The 17,260-nt window shown below is 49.2% G+C and overlaps 2 protein-coding genes and 1 non-coding gene across 3 annotated transcripts in view; 1 reads left to right on the top strand and 2 right to left on the bottom strand.

The window, feature by feature from the left end:
• Positions 1-17,260, top strand: part of PAQR7 (progestin and adipoQ receptor family member 7) — a 373,180-nt gene that overhangs the window by 45,167 nt on the left and 310,753 nt on the right. The window lies entirely within an intron of this gene.
• CATSPER4 (cation channel sperm associated 4) lies at positions 191-16,553 on the bottom strand. The gene is made up of 11 exons (XM_066372062.1): positions 16,491-16,553; positions 16,285-16,359; positions 15,464-15,607; positions 10,009-10,110; positions 6,165-6,262; positions 5,875-5,995; positions 5,547-5,680; positions 3,235-3,409; positions 1,403-1,614; positions 908-1,073; positions 191-241 (listed from the first exon to the last, which is right to left on the bottom strand). Exons 1-11 carry the CDS (start codon positions 16,551-16,553, stop codon positions 191-193), a joined length of 1,341 nt encoding a protein of 446 aa, XP_066228159.1.
• LOC136401748 (U2 spliceosomal RNA) lies at positions 15,995-16,187 on the bottom strand. Its single transcript, XR_010750749.1, has one exon. It is a non-coding gene; the product is annotated as a U2 spliceosomal RNA (small nuclear RNA).

Genomic DNA, 17,260 nt, shown 5'->3' with positions numbered 1-17,260 from the left:
CCCTTCATCCTGGCTCCTCTGGACCTGGTGCCTGTGCTAGAGAGGCCGCCGCTCCTTAGCCCCAGGCACCTGCCCAGGTGTGAGGGTGGGGATGGGCTCAGGCCAGGCTTAGCCAAGTCAGGCTAGGAATGCAGGAAGATGCAGCTGCTGGGTGTGTGTGCACAGGCCCCTTGGCTCCCCTTCTGCTCTCTCAGCGGCTGCTCTTGTGCTTGCTACGTAAGCTTGTGCCAGACTCATGAACCTGCAAACCGAGAGGTCTTGTCAATACCCTACTCTGCCACGGCAGACGCCCCCTTACCTGTCTCCTCCAGCTTCAAGGGTGTCCCATGGAGGACTCCCGGGGAAGTCTTTTGTATGTCTAACTCTAGCCTGCCTCGTATCCACTCTGAGCTTGGGAGGCCAGGCAGTGGACACCGACGAGGCTGCTGGTCATTCTACTCCAGTCAGATGGCGTGGGAAGCCAAAACTGACGTGGGTGTGTGCCTTTTTCTCCTCTCAGGAGGAGGCTGCTCTTATGCACCCTTGACAGGACCCAAGGGTCCTTTACTGTCGTGGACCTAAGTATCTGCCACTAAACAGGAAGCGAGCTGGCTCTAGTATTACTGAGAAAGGGTAGGTTTGAGGCCACTAGAATCAGAAGTGGCTCAATGGGCGGAACCTGGGCTCAATGGGAGGTCCCAGGTTCAAAACCCCGAGATCTGCCGGAGGAAGCAGGGCCTCTCAGAGAAGAAAAGGAGAACCTAACTTGACTGGTGAATTGGCCATAACTGCTAGGCTGCCTGGGAGTCTAGGGGGTGGACCTTGGAATAGATAGAAACCTGGACTGCTGCGGCAGAGGCTAGACTGGATGGGTAGGGTGGTGGGGTGGTGGGGTAAGCACAGCTTGGGTAGGAGAGGAAAGCTGCACCTTTTCCCTGCTGACGAGAGCAGTGATCAAGTCTTGCTGGTGAGTCATGTTACGGCTGTCCAAGGAGGACCTGCTGCCTATGGACACGCTCTTTGACAAGCGCCTTTGCAGCAGCGCCTCCTCCTGCTCCTGGTTGAAGCTGATGGAATGTATCTCCTCTGCTATCCTGGGGTCAGAGGGGTGAGTACGTTCCAGGGTAGGGGAAAAAGGGGCAGTCCTCCCATCTCTTCCCTGGTGTCCAACCCCTTCATCCTCCTCCTTCACTCTGATAGAGACCCAGGATGAGCTGTGTGCTCCCTTGTGTGAGATAGGAGGAACCTGGAGGTCTGGATTCCAGCTCCTCCAAAAGGCTGGGGGACTATGGGTAAATCATTTAACCTCTCTGGGCCACAGAGTCCACATTATAAAATGGTGAGGACATAAGGCCAGAAGAATCTGAGGCTCCACTCAGCCCTAACTCACAGGACTTGGGGATACCCCTAGTATCCACCCTACGTGTTGAGCTCATCTCGGATCTTTCTGTACTGCTTCAAGTTCTCCTGTATTGCCTCCAGCACCAAGCAAAAGTTGTCACATGTGTTTTCTGAGAGGTTCAACAGGGGTCCCCCCACAAGTGGCTCCTGCGGAAGGCCAGACATCTCCTTACGGGCCACCATACAGTGCACCACTGGCAGGCCATTATTCTTGTATGTCTCCTCGTCGACTGCCTAGGGAAGGAAAAATGGAGAGAGGGCAGACAGCTCAACTGGCACCTCCTCCTCTAGCCAATTCCTGCTTGGCTTCAGGGAAGATGAGTGTCTTAGGATACCAGGATTCTAATGTCTCTCATTTCAGGTCCAACCAATCTTAGCTTCCTTACTTGCTGTGGGAGCTGAACTTCAAATATACAAGCCATGGCTGACCAGTGGTGGTGCAGTAGATAGAGTGTCGACCTGGGACACTGAGGTCCCAGGTTCGAAACATTGGGGTCTGCTGGCTTGAGCGCAGGCTCACTGGCTTGAATCTATGATCATTGACATGATCCCATGGTCACTGGCTTGATCCCAAAGGTCGCTGGCTTGAGCCTAATGTCACTGGCTTGAGCAAGGGGTCATGGCTCAGAGGGAGCCCCCCAGTCAAGGCACATATGAAAAGCAATCAATGAACAATTAAAGTGACGCAACTACAAGTTGATGCTTTTTATCTCTCTCCGCCCCCTGTCTCTGTCTCTCTCTCACAAAAATGAAATAAAATAAAATAAATACAAGCCTTTCCCCACCTCTTTGAAAATTCTCACCCCTCTTTAAAACAGCCCCACAGTTACCCCCGTCATTTCAGTCCTGATAAATTCTACTCAGCAAACTGCTAAAGCCCTATCTACTCTCAAATCACAGCCCAGAGTCCTCAACACTTTGGGAAGTACTACACCAGTGGTAGTCAACCTGGTCCCTACCGCCCACTAGTGGGTGTTCCAGCTTTCATGGTGGGCGGTAGTGGAGCAACCAAAGTATTATATAAATAAAAAGATAGATTCAACTATAGTAAGTTGTTTTATAAAGATTTATTCTGCCAAACTTAGCGAAAATCCGACATAAAGTACTTGGTAAGTAATTATTATATGCTTTAACTTGCTGTAACTCTGCTTTATAAATTTTATAAAGTAAAGTTACTTTCCTACTTTATAAATCACTATTACTGTGGAACCGGTAGGCAGTTAGAAAATTTTACTACTAACAGAGATACAAAAGTGGGCAGTAGTCCAAGCTGGATGGCTCGCTTGGCTGGAGCATTGTCTTGCAATGCGGAGGTGGCTGGTTCAGTCCTTGGCTGGGGCAGATACAGAAACAGTTCAAAAGTGGGCAGTAGGTATAAAAAGGTTGACTACCCCTGTACTACACCCTCTACCTCCCCAACCTTTCTGAAGTTCTACTCCTGAATAAATAATAATGTAGCTAATATTTATTGTTATTAGTATGTGCCAAGTACTATTCATTTATCCATGTAGTTTTCATAATAGTTTTATGAGGTAAGTATTGTCATTATTCCCATTTTACAGAAGAAGAAATCGAGGCTTAGATTGGTTAAATGCCCTAAGGTCACCCAGCTGCCCGGTTTTGAGTTGCCATGAAAACAAGACATCTAGGTCATCCACACCCCTTAGAAGCTCCAGTTGGTGAGCTAGCACTCAGGGTACAGAATGCTACCTCTGGGTCTCAAGCTTGGCTTTCTCCAGGCACTTGAGTGTACGAGCATGCGCGCGCGCACGCGCACACACACACACACACACACGTATACACTCCAGTCAGCACTCATACACACACTCCTGCTGCCCTCCCCATCTCACTCACCTCATTGAAGTTTATTTGAGTCTGTTGCCCCTGCTCTCGTGCCTTCATCATTTGCTCCAGGTTGGTGGTCACCACGACGACCAACAGGTTGATGCCAATGAAGGCACCGATGGTGATGAAGAAGGAAAAATAGAGGGCACCCCCAATCTTCATTGCGTAGTCCCTGGTCTTCATCCTGGAGATGGCAGGCAAGGGCCCTGTCACCACCCTGGCCCTCTGAGCTCAGTTTCCTCATCTATGAAACGGGGAAATTATCTCAAGGCCCATGGACTTTCGCCACTCCACTGAGGCTGTGCAGATATAATGCCTATTTCTAATTGTCCCAGCAGCTGCTCCTCACTGAGAACCTGCCCCGCAGCCAGAGAGTGGGGTCCTCAACCCAGACCTGCAAGGCGGAGCTTTGTGCATCAGCATTATTAAGTTTGATCTATTGACAGTGATGTTTCTTATTATAAAAAGTAATTCAGGCCCTGGCCGGTTGGCTCAGTGGTAGAGCGTCGGCCTGGCATGCAGGAGTCCCGGGTTCGATTCCCGGCCAGGGCACACAGGAGAAGCGCCCATCTGCTTCTCCACCCCTCCCCTTCTCCTTCCTCTCTGTCTCTCTCTTCCCCTCCCGCAGCGAGGCTCCATTGGAGCAAAGTTGGCCCAGGCGCTGAGGATGGCTCTGTGGCCTCTGCCTCAGGTGCTAGAGTGGCTCTGGTCGCAACAAAGCGACGCCCCGGATGGGCAGAGCATCGCCCCCTGGTGGGCGTGCCGGGTGGATCCCGGTAGGGCGCATGCGGGAGTCTGTCTGACTGCCTCCTTGTTTCTGGCTTTGGAAAAATACAAAAAAAAAAAAAAAAAGTAATTCAAGCTCATTATAAAAAGATTAGATGGACGATATACAGGGGAAATCCCACCCATGTTAATAACTATTGTAAATCTCCCATAAAATATTTCCCCAAATAATAATGTGTGCTTTCTCTCCTCTCTCTCATAGCATGTTTGTGTGTGTTTGTCTACTATGCCAAGTTCTATGCTAAGAGATTTATATATATATTTTTTCTATTGATCCTCACAGCAATTCATGACATATTTAATAGTGTATTTTTTTATTTTCCCCAATGACAAATGGGGAAACTGAGGCTCAGAAAAGAGACGAAGCAATTTGCCCAAGGTTACATGGTGAGTGTGGTGGAACAAAGACTCAAAAACCCAGTCTGGGCCCTGGCCGGTTGGCTCAGCGGTAGAGCGTCGGCCTAGCGTGCGGAGGACCCGGGTTCGATTCCCGGCCAGGGCACATAGGAGAAGCACCCATTTGCTTCTCCACCCCTCCGCCGCGCCTTCCTCTCTGTCTCTCTCTTCCCCTCCCGCAGCCAAGGCTCCATTGGAGCAAAGATGGCCCGGGCGCTGGGGATGGCTCTGTGGCCTCTGCCTCAGGCGCTAGAGTGGCTCTGGTTGCAACATGGCAACGCCCAGGATGGGCAGAGCATCGCCCCCTGGTGGGCAGAGCAGAGCGTGGCCCCATGGTGGGCGTGCCGGGTGGATCCCCGTTGGACGCATGCGGGAGTCTGTCTGACTGTCTCTCCCTGTTTCCAGCTTCAGAAAAATGCAAAAAACAAACAAACAACAACAAAAAAAACCCCAGTCTGCCTGTATTTACACTCTATGGTTTCTCCACTACCTAAGTGATAATACATGACGGTGGCAGAAGCCCCCTACCAACTGGGCTATGAAAGGAATAAAAAGAAATCAGTCAGAGGCCCAACTCTCTGGAGTAGACTGGGAATAAATAGGGTTTAGTCTTAATGGGAAGGAGTTACAGAACAGAACACCCCCTTCCAAAAAAAATAACAGAATCCAGGCAGCCAACATGACCTTGGGCAGTGGGTCTAAGAATAAATGAAATGAGACCTTAAGTTCCCGGGAGTCCAGGCAGTTTGGTGGGCTCCAGTGTGGGCTGGGAGGCTGCCCTGAAGCCCTAGTGCAATGACAGAAAGCTCCTCTAGCCCAAGGCCTGCCTACCCAGCTGTTTAGCACAATGGGAGAAATATCCATGAATAGGTCTGCAGTGGGACTGTGAATGGGTGGAATTTCAAAGGGTCAAGGCTTTGAGCAGTCCATAAACCCAGAGCACCCAGCCCTAGTGGTCTCCTTTCCTCCAGTTTAAAGCCTCGACACCCGCTTCCTGCCAGCCATCCTTACCCCCAGCCCTGGAGCACTGCTCCCACCCAGAGTCCTTTTCCCTTCTCAGTCAGTATTTTGCTTCATGAGAGCCCAGCCCGTGCATTGCTTGGCTTGGCTAGGGGCCTAGAAGCCCCACGGGGACTCACTGAAAGTCATTGTAGATGTCCACCCAGCCATCCTGGGTAATGCAGATGAAGAGGGTGTACAGGGCAACCTTCATGTTCTGGAAATGCATGGGCACAAATGCACCGAAGAGAGTGACCCCAAACACAGAGAACACCTGCCAGAGAGACCAAAGACCCGCCCTGGCTTCACCCAAGAGCCTTGGAAACAAGACATGCAAATGAATGCTGCCAAGGGAACCACAGAGATTTGGGCCCATAGGCTTCTCCTCTCCTCCAGACACCCCTGTACCCCAGTGACCCAGGGCCTGTTCAGGGAAGGGGAGTGGCAGAGGTGGGGGAGGGCACTGACCAGCATGAAGAAGAGGATGAGGAACATGATATTGGCCATGTCCGGCACGGACTGCAGAATGACGCGGATGATCTCGGCCAGGGGCTTCACCGCCATGCACACGTGCACCAGACGAAGCACCCTGCGGCAGAGCCTCTCAGGGGTGCCCCTCAGCCCTTCCCAGACCCCCTCCTCCTCACCACCACCCTACCTGCCCAGGCAGACAGAACTAATCCCCAGCTGGTAATAACCCCCCATCTCTTTCCCAGAGTCCAGACAGATCCCCCTCTTTTCCCCAGTTCCCAGCTCACCTGAGGGTGTAGGTGATAGAACTGACATTGAGTTCATGAATGAAGAAACTCAGGAGCAAGATAAAGACGATAATGAAGTTGAGGGTGTTCCAGCCATCCTGGGGGTGGGGGGAGGTGGCCCCAGCAGGGTCTGTCAGGCCAGCCCATGGGGACATCCTGGGTCTGCCTTTCCCACACCCCAACAATGGGGGCTCAATGTTCCCTTCACAGCAGGGCCAGTCACCTGCCATCACTGCTGTGACTCATTCTGTCGTCACCAAAACGTGTCACCCAACAGGCATGCACTCGCGGTCTCAAACATGGGCCAACAGCCGAGGGCAGCCTCAGAGACACACAGTGGATGGAGACTCGACTCACATGCACACGGCTAGTTCCTTTTTTTTTTTTAATGTTTTTTTATTCATTTTTTTAGAGAGAGAGGAGAGAGAGAGAGAGAGAGAGAGAGAGAGAGAAGGGGGAGGAGCAGGAAGCATCAACTCCCATATGTGCCTTGACCAGGCAAGCCCAGGGCTTTGAACCGGCGATCTCAGCATTCCAGGTCATTGCTCTATCCACTGCGTCACCACGGGTCAGGCATGGCTAGTTTCTAAGCTGAGTATCCACCTTGGCTAGTGCACTGCTGAAAATGGCCTTGCCCTTCAATTCAGTGACAGCAGAGTGTTTGGACGCTCCAGCCTTTCTGTGACACACAGTCCAATAAAAGGAAAATAAATACCAGTAAAAAGATTCAGAACCACTGCTTCGGTAGACAGTGCAGAGATGAACTAGCTCTCACTGTATAAGAGAGACAGGAAATGTTTACGGGTCCCTCGTCCAGTAAGGCACAAACTTATCCAGGAACAGGGAAGGGGGAAAGAATCTCATACAAATGAAGAAAAGGAGTGAAAGCAAGAATTCTGTGTGTACGTTTCAATGGTTTTGACCCATAGGTCTCCGCATTAAATATTCAGTAGGAAAAGTGGTGTGTGTGTGTGTGTGTTTATGGAAAAACAGTCTATTAAACACAAGCTCTCCTGGTGTCCCATCCTCAGAGTGTCTGTCCCTACACATACACAAGGAGACACAAGTCTGCCTGTCTATAGATCCATCGTTCTTTCCGTCCAGTATGAAGCTCATATTCTATGCCAGATCCTGAGCTAAATTCTGAAGATGCAGGATTTCTGCCCTGCTGGGCTCACAGATTTTGTTTTGAGGGATTTGGACAGACAGTAAATTTTAACTCCAGGTAAGAAAGATAAAGCACACAGAAAGCATATAGTAGTAGAGAGACACACAGCAATACCTAACCTAGTCTGGGAGAGACAGAAAGAATTCCTGGAAGTGAGGTTATCTGAGTGAATCTTAAGCTGTGAGTAGGAGTAAGTAATTGAATAAGTGACAGAGAGCTTGTATAGAGAGGGGTCAGCATGGACAAGGACATAGGGGTGAGAAGGGTGTGAGTGTGTGTGTGTGTGTGTGTGTGTGTGTGTGTGTGTAATGCAACTACAAGCAGTTTGGTGCAGCTGGAACACCAAGGGGAGGCCAGGACTAGTGAGGCTGCTAAAATACGCAAGGATACTTTGGCTTGTGCCTTGGGAAGATCACTCTGATGGCAGGTGGGGACACAGGAAGCCATAGCAACATTCTGGTGAGAGAAGACAAGGCAAGAGCTAAAATAGGGATAGCAGGGATGCAGAGATGGCAAGAAATTTGAGCCTGACCTGTTGTGGCACAGTGGATAAAGCATCAACCTGGAATGCTGAGGTTGCCGGTTCAAAACCCTGGGCTTGACTAGTTAAGGCACATATGGGAATTGATGCTTCCTGCTCCTCCTTTCTCTCTCTCTCTCTCTCTCTCTCTCTCTCTCTCTCTCTCTCGCCCCCCCCCTCTTTCTCTCCTCTCTAAAATAAATAAATAAAGCCTTTAAAAAAAAGAAATTTGAGAAATATTTAGAAGGTGAAATAGTGATTAATAGGCTGTGGGGGTGAGGAGGAGGAAGGAGTCACAGATGGTGTTGAAAAAAAGGGAGAACTAGGGACAAACCTGAGAATCCTTATGTGGCAGGGTAATATTTGAGATATTAATTTCCAGACTTTCCTCTCTTCCGCATATTTTCCCCTTTCCCTCCTCTCGCCACCACCTCCACCATACACATGCAACAAGGAGTAGGCTTTGTGTACCAGGACCCAGGGGAAGGGATGGGGGTGGGGAAGGAGGCAAAAGCAGCTTCTAACAAGCCCTGGCTTTTGGCACTGGTAGCCTGGTCCTAGATGGAAGGTTAGGGTTTGGAACATTATCTTAGCTGGGGTGATTTGCCCTCCAGGGGACATTTGGCAATATCTGGGGATAGTCTTGGTTGCCACAACTAGGATGATGCTAATGTCATCTGGTGGGTAGGTGTCAGGAATGCTGCTAAACATCCTACAATGCATAGTACAGTCCCCACAACAAAGAATTATCCAGGCCAAAATGTCAATACTGAGGTTGAGAAACCCTGGCTTAAGGGACAGAGTGGCTTGAGGAATGCAAGATTCTTATGCTTGCTCTAAGTCCCTCCCTGTGCTAAGAAAGTCTGGGGCTTAACTCTGAAAGTGCAGGTCCCTAACTTCTGCTGGAAGAAATCTCAGGAAGATGTGAAGGAGGAATGTTCCCTCTTAGTGAATAGATGTCTGCCTGTATCCAAGAGCTAGTTCTAAAGAAACAGTGCATTGAAGTGTTCACAAAACCATGGTACCTGCTCTCCTCTCCAGTGTGGTGATGTGTAAATACAACCCATCCTATTCTTTTTTTCTGTTAATAAGCATCCTTGCAACTCTTGTTTTCCCAGAGCAGTCTTTAAGACATCTAGACTTCAAAATTTGTGTTCCAAGTTCTGCATTCTGTGTTCTATGAAGTAAAAACTCTAACCCACGGAAAGATTATACTTCTACTTGGTTGTTCTGGTAACTATATTTAAATGATACTTCCTTTTTATGAGAGGGGGTTTTTTGGATAGTTTTTTTTAAGCCTCTTTTCAAACATGCCCAAAGGTAAAATAAACTCCTTGGCTTCAGAAGTCCTATTCACACAAAGAGTTTGAGTTTTACTCTCTTTAATGTAACTTCCAGACCCATGCCCACCCAGACAGCTCCCTGACAACTAATTCTACAGAACAAGGGTCAGCAAACTCTAGGCCAGGGGCTAAAGCTGGCCACAGCTCTTTTCTTATAAAACTGTCAGGTTAAGAATGGTATATATATTAATGGGTGGGTAAAAAGATAAAAAAAATAATATTTGGTGACACATACAAAGTATATGAAGTTCAAATTTTGATGTCCTTGAATGAGGTTATTTGGGGCACAGACATGTTTATTTATCTATGTGTTGTCCTTGGCTTCTTCATGTTCCCACGGCAGAGGTGACGAGTGTTCGCAACAGAGACTAGGCAGCCCACAATACCAAAAATACTTATCTGGCCCTTTATAGAAAAAGTTTGATGACTCCTACTCTTGAACCCTGTAAATTTAGGTAAATGTTCTCAATCTCATTTTTTTATATAAGGAAATCAAGATTTTCCCAGGATCACAGAATGGGGGAAATTTGGAGCAGGCACTGAAACCCAGAGAGGCTGCACTTCTAGTATAAGTTACTGTATCAGACATCTCAGAAGTAGTCCATCTCTGTCTGTCTGTCTGTCTCTCTCTCTCTACACACACACACACACACACACATACACACACACACACACACACACACACACACACACACACACACACACACACACACACCTCAGTTGGCCAGACCAGGAGTACAGGGATGGGGACTGGGTGGGATGCAGTTCCTAAGGAAGGGTAGGGGCGATGGCAGGGAGGGCCCAGGATCTCACCTTCCAGAAAATCCAGAAGCCATTTAACCAGCCCAGGAGAACCTCACAGATAAGAATGGTCAGCACAATGTCATCTATGGTAGTAAATAACTCATAGTGTTTCTACATGGAAGACAGAGAAAAGGAGAGGGACAGACAGATCAGTGGAATGGAGGACTGGGCAGGGCCAGGGAGAGGGGATGCCCTGGGGGGAGGGAAGGCCCACACTTCTGCTTCTCTTCATCTTTAACATCTCTGGAGCTCCCTTAGAGCACACCTTGCACGTACATGCCAGGCACTGTGCTAAGACCACACACGTCATTGTCATTATCATCACCATCATCCCACAAAGTAGATTGTATTGTCATCTTACAGATGAGCAGTGAAAGGTGCCCGAGGTCAGACAGCCACAGTAAAGATTGTTGTCTGATTGCAAAACTCTGCTCCTTAGAGTGAGGATAGGATACTTGGAAAAGGGAAGTGTGAGAGACATAGAACTGGCCCCAGAATTGGGAGGAAAAACCCTGGCCCTGAGATGGAAAACACTATGTTCCACCTTTCTCCTCTGGTTGTCCCAACCATTCCTGCTGCCCCAGCTCCCAAATCCCCCAGTTTGAGACACCTGCTCAAACTCCTGGGTGTCTCCCCTGGCTATGTTCCCTGGCTGGCTGGATTGCAGACAGATAACTTGACGACTTTGAATTCTGTTTATACCCCAACTCACTTTCATTCAACGCAGGTCCTATGCCCTTAGCTCCCATTAAGCTGTGATGCCACTATAGGGAGTGACACTATTAACAGCTCTCAGCCCCTGATTCTACCCTGGCAGTTACCACAGTCACCTGGACTCCTTACTTTCTTCACCTCCATGGCCAACAGACTCTACCCAAGACTCACGACCACACCTGGAGGCCTCCTGCTACCCATACCTTGCCACCACACACATCCACTCACTGGGCAGAGCTTCTTAAACCCAGATGGGAAGTTACGGTTTATGGGCTCCCTGCCTGTTCCAAATTCTCAAAGGGCATCATGGACCAGGGATGTCTGTTTACAACAAGGAAGAGCTTTCTGTTCCCTCATCTGTCCCCACAGTGCCATCCCACTGGCCACTGAAGGCAATCGGCTCTCCTCACTATTTGTAGAAAGAACTTCCTAATTAGTCCTCATGCCTTCTCCAAGTCATGGGCATCTATGGCTAAATCGGAGTTGCCTTCTCTACCCACAAGCCTTCCATGGTTCCCTATGGCCTGCAGGGTAAGGTTCAAAATGGGAGTGGCATTCACAGGTCTCTAGAATCTAAACTCCATACACATATCCTATCTTATACCAGTGGTTTTACCATTTTTGGTTGGGACCCATAGTAAGAAATATATTTTACATCTTAAAACATAAAGCTCTCTCCCCCTTCTTTACTCCTCACCCCCCTACACAGATGATTTCTATTTTATTCTTTTTCATCCTACTATTTCATTCCATATCAGAGTGTTAGCACCTGCCCTCTAAACTGATTTCATGACCCATCAATGTGTATGATCTTCCCTCCAGTCTACTCATTCTCCAAGCCTTGGCAATTGGGTTTCTGCTCCCACCACATCAGAGCATCCTCTCATCAAGGTCATATGAGCTAAATAGTCCTTGATGCCTAGTCTCTTAGCCACATCTGCCGTGTGCCCGCTCCCCTGAGAGTGCACCCTCCTGGGCTGCTCTCACCCCTCTGGGAATTCTCCTCCACTTTCTACCCTTCGCTCGTAGGCTCCCCTCGGAGTTCTGTGTTGGCCTCTTCTCTGTTCACTTAGTTCTCTCTCCCCAGGCAGCCTCATCCCTTCCTTTAGCTTCAGCAACCATCCACCCAGATGCTGGCAACTCTCATGCCCCCACCTCCGTCCCAGTGCTCTCTACGATGTTTCAGAGTTGACCTCTAACCCCTCAGACTCTACACAGCTCAGACCAAACTCATCATCCTCCCATGTCCCACATCCCAACAAATGGCACCATCCCCACCAAGTTGCTCAAGCCACAAACATAACTTCTTGCTCTCCCTGTATGTGTGTGTGTGAGATGATGACAGATGTTAAACAAGATAGTATGTATAAGTGCTCACTAAGTGGTTGCTTTCCTGAAAATCGATCTGGAAGCCCCATGGATCTGACTCTTAGGGAGCTTCAGATGCATGTGGCCTCTTTTTACCTACTACCATTGTCCTGGTCCAAGTCCTGTCATCTTTCACCTGAACATTGCCAACACAGTCCTGTCTGCTCCACCTTTTCCCATTCTTGACTCTCTCTTCTGTGGCCAACACTGTGGCATCCAGTGTAAGTTTTCCTTTTTTTTTTTTTTTTTAAAGATTTAATGATTTTTGAGAGAGAAAGGCAGGGGTGGTTGGGCAGGAGAAGCAGAAAGCATCAACTTATAGTTGCTTCTCACATGTGCCTTGACCAGGCGAGCCTGGGGCTTCAAACCAGCGACTCCAGCATTCCAGCTTGATGCCTTGTCCACTGTGCCACCCTAGGTCATGCCAGTGTAAGTTTTCTAAACACATGCCTGGTCATGTCACTTCCATACTTTAAACCCTTCCCTGCCTTTTCAATGGCATAGGATAAAGGCCACACTTTAACATAATTTTTTTTTTTTGTATTTTTCCGAAGCCAGAAACAGGGAGGCAGTCAGACAGACTCCCGCATATGCCCGACCAGGATCCACCCGGTACGCCCACCAGGGGTGATGCTCTGTCCATCCGGGGCGTCGCTCTGTTGTGACCAGAGCCACTCTAGCGCCTGAGGCAGAGGCCACAGAGCCATCCCCAGTGCCCGGGCCAACTTTGCTCCAATGGAACCTCGGCTGCGGGAGGGGAAGAGAGAGACAGAGAGGAAGGAGAGGGGGAGGGGTGGAGAAACAGATGGGTGCCTCTCCTGTGTGCCCTGGCCGGGAATTGAACCCGGGACTTCTGCACGCCAGGCCGACGCTCTACCACTGAGCCAACCGGCCAGGGCCCTTTAACGTAATTTAAAGATCCTGCCACTGACCACCTTTCTGAATTCATCAGCTACCACCTTGGACATTGTAAAAATATTGATTTTAAATAGCACAATCTATGTATGTAGTATACTCCTTGTAAGAAAGTAAACTATGGCCGTGGCCGGTTGGCTCAGTGGTAGAGCATCGGCCTAGCGTTCGATTCCCGGCCAGGGCACACAGGAGAGGCACCCATCTGCTTCTCCACCCCTCCCCCTCTCCTTCCTCTCTGTCTCTCTCTTCCCCTCCCGCAGCCAAGGCTCCATTGGAGCAAAGTTGGCCCGGGCACTGGGGACGGCTCCATGGCCTCTGCCTCAGGCGCTAGAATGGCTCTGGTTGCAACAGAGCAATGCCCCAGATGGGCAGAGCATTGCCCCCTGGTGGGCATGCCAGGTGGATCCCGGTCGGGCACATGCAGGAGTCTGTCTGACTGCCTCCCGGTTTCCAACTTAAGAAAAATACACACACACAAAAAAGAAAGTAAACTATTGCCCTGGCCAGGTAGCTTGATTGGTTAGAGCATTGTTCTAACACACCAAGGTTTTAGGTTTGATCCCTGGTCAGGGCACAAACAAGAATCAACCAATGAATAAATAAATAAGTGGAACAACAAATTGATGGGGGTTTTACCCCCCATATCTCCTTTCTTTTCTAAAATCAATAAAGCAAAAAACCCAAAACAAACAAACAAACAAAAAAACTGCCTGGCGTGTGGTGGTACAGTGGATGGAGTGTCAACCTGGAACTCTTAGGTCGCCAGTTTGAAAGCCTGGGCTTGCCCAGTCAAGGCACATACAACAAGCAAAGAACAACTAAAGTGAAGCAACTATGAGCTGATACTTCTCATTCCCCACCCATCTCTCAATGTAAAACCAATGAGTACTATCTTTTTTTTTAGCCTGACCTGTGGTGGCGCAGTGGATAAAGCGTCAACCTGGAAGCACTGAGGTTGCCTGTTCAAAATCCTGGCTTGCCTGGTCAAGGCATATATGGGAGTTGATACTTCCTGCTCCTCTCTCTCTCTCTCTCTCTCTTTCCCCCCTCCTCTCTAAAATGAATTTTAAAAAATTTTAAATTTATTTAATCATTTTAGAGGGATGAGGGGTGCGGGAGAGAGAGAGAGAGAGAGAGAGAAGCAAGGGAGGAGCAGGAAACATCAACTCCCACATGTGCCTTGACCAGGCAAGACCAGCGACCTCAGCGTTCCAGGTCAATGCTTTATCCCCTGCACCACCACAGGTCAGGCAAATACAATCTTTTTAAAACACCTTAAAAAATAAAGAAAGTAGCCTGGCCAGGCAGTGGCGCAGTGAATAGAGCGTCGGACTGGGATGCAGAGGAACCAGGTTCGAGACCCTGAGGTTGCCAGCTTGAGCACGGGCTCATCTGGTTTGAGCAAAGCTCACCAGCATGGACCCAAGGTTGCTGGCTCGAGCAAGGGGTTACTCGGTCTGCTGTAGCCCCACAGTCAAGGCACATATGAGAGAGCAATCAATGAACTAAGCTGTTGCAACGAAAAACTAATGATTGATGCTTCTCATCTCTCTCTGTTCCTGTCTTGTCTGTCCCTATCTGTCCCTCTCTCTGTAAAATAAATAAATAAATAAATAAAATAAAGAAAGTAAATTATCAAGGAAAAGACCAGAGTCATACTATACAGCAAGTTGGATACATAGAACACACACGCTATTTCTTCTGCCCCCAGATGTTCTTCCTCATCTCTCTCTGCCTGGCCAACATCTACTCATTTTTTATTTTCAGGTTAAGTGTACCTTTCTCCAAGAAGCCTCATCCTGACCCATCAGAGTTGATGTCCTCTCTGAGTTCTCATGCTCTGATACTGAGGCATTTATAAGGACATGTTTGTGTCTGTCTGAGATAGAACTGGGTCTATGTATTCATACCTGAAACCCTGGCACTGAACATGGTGCCTGGCATACAGTGACTCTCTCTTAGTGACTATTGATTAAAATAGACTACTCAGCCCTGGCAATGTAGCTGAGTTGGTTAGAGCATCATCCTGATACCCCAAGGTTGCAGGTTCAATCCCTGCTCAGGGCACATACAAGGATCAACCAATGAATACATAAGTAAGTGGAACAACAAACTGATGTTTCTTTTTCTCTCTCTCCACCTTCCTCTCTTTCTCAAATCAATAAACTAAAACAAAAAATTTAAATGGGATATCCTTCCCTACAAGGCACCAGCCATTTGCCTGCCTCTGCCCCCATTTTTTCCATGCCCTTCCTGTACAAATGCAATGTGTTCCTCAAAGCTGGGCCACCTCTATCACAAATGTCTTCCTTTATCTCTAGACCTCTGGAAGGTCAGAGCTGACAGGGCCTTGAAGAGCAGCCAATCCAATCACCATGGCAGATGAGGAGCTGAGGCCCAGAGAGGGAAATGCCTTACCCAGGTCCCCTTTAGATCAATGAGGACAGAGGTCAGGCTAGAGTCCCACCTGGCCAAGGACATAGTTGGTGCGGAGCGCGATGGTAAAGGCGTTGATCACCAGCAGCAGGGCCAGCAGCAGCTGAAAGGCCCAGTGTCGGAGCAGCTGCTTGACATACATTCGAGTGATGAACTCCTGTATGTCCCAGGCATCCTGGGAGAGGGTGGGGGATCTTCCTTCAGGCAGGTGTTACTGTGGGAGGCCTCTGCCTGGATGTTTGCTCTCAGTGAATGGGGCTCTCTGGGGAGGATAATCTGGGTGGGTGGGGGCTAAGAGGGAATCATGGAATGGGTTATCAGTGTAGAGGTCACTACCTAAATCGCTCACTGCTGGGGGATCTTTGTGGGGGTCATCGCAAGGGAGATTTGGGTTTCTGCTGGTGAGCGATTGTCATTACATAAGGGTTCCTGGGGGGGGGGCGCTGACAGGCAGTTGCTAACATATGGAGAAGTGACTGCAGGGGTTACTGCTGGGGAGTGTCCTCTGGAAGGACATTTAGAAGGCAAAGGGACAGAGTTATTTTTTATGTTAATTAATTTTGGGGGGTGCACTGTTCCTAAAAAGTACTGCAATACCAGGTCAATGTGCGGAGTGGACGGAGCAAGCTCCTCGTCCATCTCCCTGCTCTACAAGCCGATTTTAATATAGTGTCCTCGGGTAGGGGACGTATCAGATATTAAACTGGTAAGAACAGATACTACACTTGATCTTAGCCAAAAGGCCAAGAAGTAATGGGGACAGAGTTGTTATGAGGCCTGTTGCCCCACAGGCGCAGCTGCAATAGGGTTATTGTGGGGGTGAGGGTGGATGCAGCCCAGCCTTGTCCTTACCTTTTTGCTAATGATGTCTCGGCGGTCGATGAGCATTTGCTCCTCTGGCCGAATGAAGGGCTCTTGAGCAGACCTCTGCAAGCAAGGGTGAGGACAGGGCCCCTTAGTGCAGCCCCTACCCATCTGGACCCAGTACAATCCTCCTGTGCCCCACCCGACTATGGGGGCCCCAGACTGAATGGTGGAGCCAGGCAGGGGTCACCTACCATGACATCCAAAGGTTTGATATCGGTGCTGTCGCGCCATTGCTGCCACCACTTATTAGCCATAGCTGCTCAGTCTCCTCCACTCTTCAGAGAAATGTCATTCCAAGCAGTATTGCTCCCCCTCGTGGTGATATCATAGAGGCCTCTGTGACCTCTAGCCATTTGCATTCCACCAAGGAATTCTAGTCTCGAGAGAAGCTCCTCCCACTAAACCTCCTTGGTACCCCACAGAGGAAGCTAGGGACACTAAGGAATTTGGCTGGGGTCAAAAGTCAGAGGCTGGTGGTCTCCTCTACAACCTGGAGGGAAACACGGGGGTGTGTCCCTGCTCTGGATCCAGGAGCTGGAGGTGACATTGAAATGAGAAAAATGTTTCACCTCAGGGCCCTCCTCCTAACAGACTGCAACCTGCTCCCCTCCCCACTGCTACCCTATCCCATCACCCTGTCTCCAGCAGCCCACCCGCCCTTCCACACAAATTATGTTTCCCATCTAGAGTGTGAAAGGCTGGTCTCTATTTCTTATTTTGTCTTCCCCTGAGATGGGGCAGGAAAGCACCCTCTGGTCTAAAGGGCTGGGGGCCAATGAGCATGATTAGGAGTCCTCGTAACCATGGAGTAGCAATCCTCATCCTGGTAGACATGAGCTCCATGCAGTCCAGGCCAGTGGGCCACCCCAGAAGGTAGGTACCAAGTGTTCCTCCCTTTCTGACAGCTTTTCATTCCAGCCCCCCTGGGCAGCCGATTCCTGATCATAAGATGGAAGTCAGG

Source organism: Saccopteryx leptura, chromosome 3, assembly GCF_036850995.1.
Source record: "Saccopteryx leptura isolate mSacLep1 chromosome 3, mSacLep1_pri_phased_curated, whole genome shotgun sequence".
NCBI classification, from domain to species: Eukaryota; Metazoa; Chordata; class Mammalia; order Chiroptera; family Emballonuridae; genus Saccopteryx; species Saccopteryx leptura.
This window is presented reverse-complemented; position numbering and strand designations above follow the sequence as displayed.